The sequence below is a fragment of the Quercus robur genome, chromosome 6 (assembly GCF_932294415.1).
Source record: "Quercus robur chromosome 6, dhQueRobu3.1, whole genome shotgun sequence".
NCBI lineage: Eukaryota > Viridiplantae > Streptophyta > Magnoliopsida > Fagales > Fagaceae > Quercus > Quercus robur.
Window position 1 is genome coordinate 28,255,728 of NC_065539.1, and position 4,249 is coordinate 28,259,976.

The window sequence follows — 4,249 nt, forward strand, 5'->3', positions numbered from 1 at the left end:
AGGTTGTTTTTTGGGGGTAACAAATGGATTAACATTCAGGTGGTGACAAATGAAACTTGGGTCCACACCTGGGGCTTCATCAGCATTCCATGCAAATACATCCACGTTTTTTCTCAGGAATTCGATTAGCTTTTGTCTTTCTTGGGGAGGTAGCTGGGAGCTAACCTAAAAGAACTTCTCCGGATCATCACCAACAGTAACCTTTTCTAGATCTTCGCACTTCACTTCCTCAGTTGATTCATTGTTGGACAGTACCGGGGTTCTTAATTGTTATGAGTTCCTTTCAGCAGAGGCCGAGGACTCCGCATCGGGCCTATGCAAGATGGCAGCCACCATGCACTGTTTAGCCATGGATTGATTCCCTACAATTTCTTTAACTTTGCCGTTGGACAGATATTTCACCTTCTGGTGGAGGGTAGAAGAAACGGCTTCTAAAGCATGAAGCCAAGGCATGGCTACAATAGCTGTATAAGATGAATAAGCATCCACCACAATGAAGTCCACTTCCACTACATCCGAATCGGTTTGTATTGGCAGTCTAATCTGACCTCTTGGAGTAATTGTCTTCCCCTCGGAACTTACTAGTGGGGAATCGTACGCTGTCAGGTCCCGAGGTTTCAAATTTAGCCCCTTGTACAGGTCGGGGTACATTATCTCGACAACACTTCCTTGATCTACCAACACTCTTCTCACATCGTACCCTCTATCCTGAGTGTGACCACCTAAACATCGTCATGGGGTTGGATAGTTTCGATCTTATCATCGGCTGAGAAGCCCAAGACTAACGGGGCCTCTATTCTAGCTCTTTTTGGTTCTGAATTACTGCCTTCGGTTGATAACCAAGCCACCGAAATTACTCTGAAGGGACAGGAACTGGTCCTACCGGGGGCAACGAAGATGACAGTGATCGTTCCCAGAGGAGGTCTTGAAGAAGAATCTCTTCGTGGATCCGAACTTGTTTGCCCCGCTTGGCCACTAAAATGGACCAGCTGGTCCAAATGATCCCATAGATTCCTGCAGTCTTCCGTGGTGTGCCCCTGATCCTGATGATATTGGCAATAAAGGCTTTGATTGCGTCTCAAGGGGTTTTCGGCCATCTTGTTTGGCCATTTGAAGAATGGCTCGTTCTTAATCTTCTCTAGAACCATTATGCACCGGTTCTCAAAATACTGCATTAAAGGTCTGAGTGTTGGTAGACCCTGATTGTCTAGCAAAATCTCTCCGGGGCCGGTTATTATTGAATCAGTCCAACCTGAAATCCCTCCTCTCTTGAGGGATAACCTTAGCCTTTCCTTTACCTAGTTGTTGATCTTCCTCAAACCTTTTATACTTATCAATACGGTCCATAAGTTGGCCCAGGCTGGTGATTGGTTTTCCTATTAAGGACTTCCTTAAACCATGCTCGGCTGGGAGGCCGCTCTTGAAAGTACTGATGGCGACATCTTCAAAGTCACCCTCTATCTTATTGTACATCTCCCAGTACTTGTCCGAGTATGCTTTCAAGGTTTTCACTTCTCGCATGGACAAAGACAGTAGGGAGTTTAAGGGCCGAAGGACCCTAGTACATGTGATAAAACGGGAGCCAAACGCCCGAGTGAGCTCCTTGAAGGAATTTATAAAACCCATCTTCAAGCTGTCAAACCATCTCATTGCCACGAGTCCCAAACTAGATGGGAACACTTTGCACATCAAGGCTTCGTCCTTAGAATAGACAGCCATTCTCTAATGAAAATGGCTCACATGCTCTACTGGGTCTGTTCACCCATTATAAATGGTGAATGTTGGCTGATGAAAATGCCGAGGAGGAGCTACTCTTTCGATTCTACGAGTGAACGGCGACTTGGCAATCTGGTTCAAAGCTTTGCTCATAGCAACATTTCCCAATCCTCTATTAACAGGGCTTTTGCATCGGCATTCACTATGATGCTCTTCTTCATATGAGAAGGATTTGCTAGGGGGAGTCCTTGATCTATGTCGATAACTACTATCCTTCTCATCATCAGAGGAGGAATCAAACGGGGCGGGAGTTCGTTTTCGTTGTGCATGGCGTAACTTCTTCTTAAGCTGGTCAATTTCCCTTTGCATGGCTTTATTGTGTTATTCTTGAGAGACGTGACTCCCAACTAAAGAGTGGCTTTTGCTTGTGTGCGTAACGTGTGCGCTGCCCTCCCTATCTCTCCTACGTTCAAGATTGGCAAAAGGATTTTCACGTTGAGATGCCATGGATTCTACTTGATGTGAGCTTGAATTTGCCATATTTAACTGTTGTTTTCACTATCACACAAGTTCTTCCCACAGACGGCGCCAATTGTAGAGTCCCGATTTGTGGCCCAAACCCAAAGTATATGGGATCTCGGCCGAATAAGCCCAATACAATAAATTTGTAGAGAGTGGGTCAAAGAACTAGGCCCTAATGAATTGAACAACGGCTAATATGGAATTAAATGACAATCAGGCACAAAAAAATGTATTGATATCAATAGACTTTCAATCCGAGGAGGCCATAATTATGTATATTGATCAAAGTTAAATACAGAGACAATTTTGATTACTACAGTGTTCTCTTTCTCCTTTTTCCGATCCCTTCTCCATGAAGAGTCTTTTACCTTATATATCCTCCTCTGGATCATCTTCACCCTCCACTTGTTGGGCCATTCGAATATTGCATGTGAAATCTTGAAGTCTTGGCGTAAAGCAAGGCCACAGAGTCCCTCGCATGTGCATGGCTTTTGAATTCCTTATTCTGATTGTATTATGAATATAGAATAGTGTAAGGCGGCTATTTTCATATATAAAGCCTCTAGGTTAGATTGTTTAAGGGGACAGCTAGGACTGGAGTGTAGGCAGCAGAACATGTTTTTTTTCTATGGCTTTTCTCTTGCACTGTGACTATTTCTTTCTCTATTTTATTTGTCTAGTTTAATGTTTAGTATTTTATTCTTGTGTTTTATTTCAATTACTATGAGTAGCTAAATTTATAATTAGGGTTGAGGATTAAACTTTGTTAAGGATTATTACTAATATTTATATGATTTGATTTTTCCCACAATAGTTGTTCTTTAATGATTTAAATTGTTCTTGCTTCATATCAATTGACTAAGATGAGATTCTAGATATGAGTTCAATCATGTTTTTCTCATGATTTAGGATTTATCTTAATTAATTGAATGCTTGGTTTATTATTTCTTGATTATAAAATTGGATATCTCTTGTGATTTGTTTGGCTACAGATACAATTGATGATTTGATTTTATACTTAAGAAGCGAAGAAGAACATGCTTTAGATATTTAAATAGAAGTTTTAATGATAATATTTTCCATGGCAGCAAGATTGATTCCTAGATTATCATGTAGTGGTTGGGAAAAATTAATGATCATAAATATCTACTAATATGACTTACAAGGTGGATTCCAAAATCTTAATTCCTTTCTCTTGATTGTTTACATCTTTTTATTGCTTTATATCTTTTGCTTAGTTTAATTATTTGCTTATTTTATTTAATTTCAAAACAACCAATTTTTATTAAACTAGATTAGGATTAATTTGGTTAAGGTTTAATTAATTTTCCTACATTCATTCAAGTCCTTGTGGGTTCGACCTTGTTCTTGTCAAGCTATAATTCGGTACAGTTCGTACACTTGCAAGTACTTTAAAATTTCACAACAAGTTTTTGGCGCCATTGCCAGGGACTTGGTTAGGAAAATAAATTAGGTCTTAATTGAATTTTTCCTTCTACTGGTTGCAGTTTAAATTTATTTTTTTAAATAGAAAAAAAAAAACAAAAAAAATATATTTATTTCTTTGTGCTTGGTGTAATTGGATACGTGATAAAGAAAATCGTCTTGTTAGTTTTGATTATTCATCCACAATGGGAGAAATAGGAGATGATTCAAAAACTCTTAGGGAGTTGTTCTCACCCATAACCACCAACCCTCCATCTTGCATAGTATTGCCTGCAACCACTGTTGCACATTTTGAGTTGAAGCCACAGATAATCCACCTTCTTCCTACTTTTTTATGGATTGGATAGAGAAGACCCTTATATGCATGTAAAGGATTTTCTTGAGGTTTATGCTACTTGTAAGTTCCAGAATTTCATTGATGATTCTGTTCGCTTACGTTTATTCCCTTTTTCCTTGAAGGATAAGGCAAAAGCATTGGTTAATTCTCTGTCACCTAGATCTATCACTTCATGGGAACTGTTAGTCACAAAATTCCTCTCTAAATTCTTTCCAATGGCCAAGACTA

At 39.5% G+C, this 4,249-nt stretch overlaps 1 protein-coding gene across 1 annotated transcript; it reads right to left on the reverse strand.

Moving 5' to 3' along the window:
• Window positions 1-1,242: 1,242 nt before the first annotated feature.
• On the reverse strand, window positions 1,243-1,719 carry LOC126690075 (uncharacterized). The gene has a single exon (XM_050385209.1). It carries the CDS (start codon window positions 1,717-1,719, stop codon window positions 1,243-1,245), a length of 477 nt encoding a protein of 158 aa, XP_050241166.1.
• Between the last annotated feature and the right edge of the window lie 2,530 nt (window positions 1,720-4,249).

Excerpts from the sequence above, each read along its gene's own strand:
- LOC126690075 (XM_050385209.1), bottom strand. The coding sequence starts at position 1,719 with ATGGCTGTCTATTCTAAGGACGAAGCCTTGATGTGCAAAGTGTTCCCA.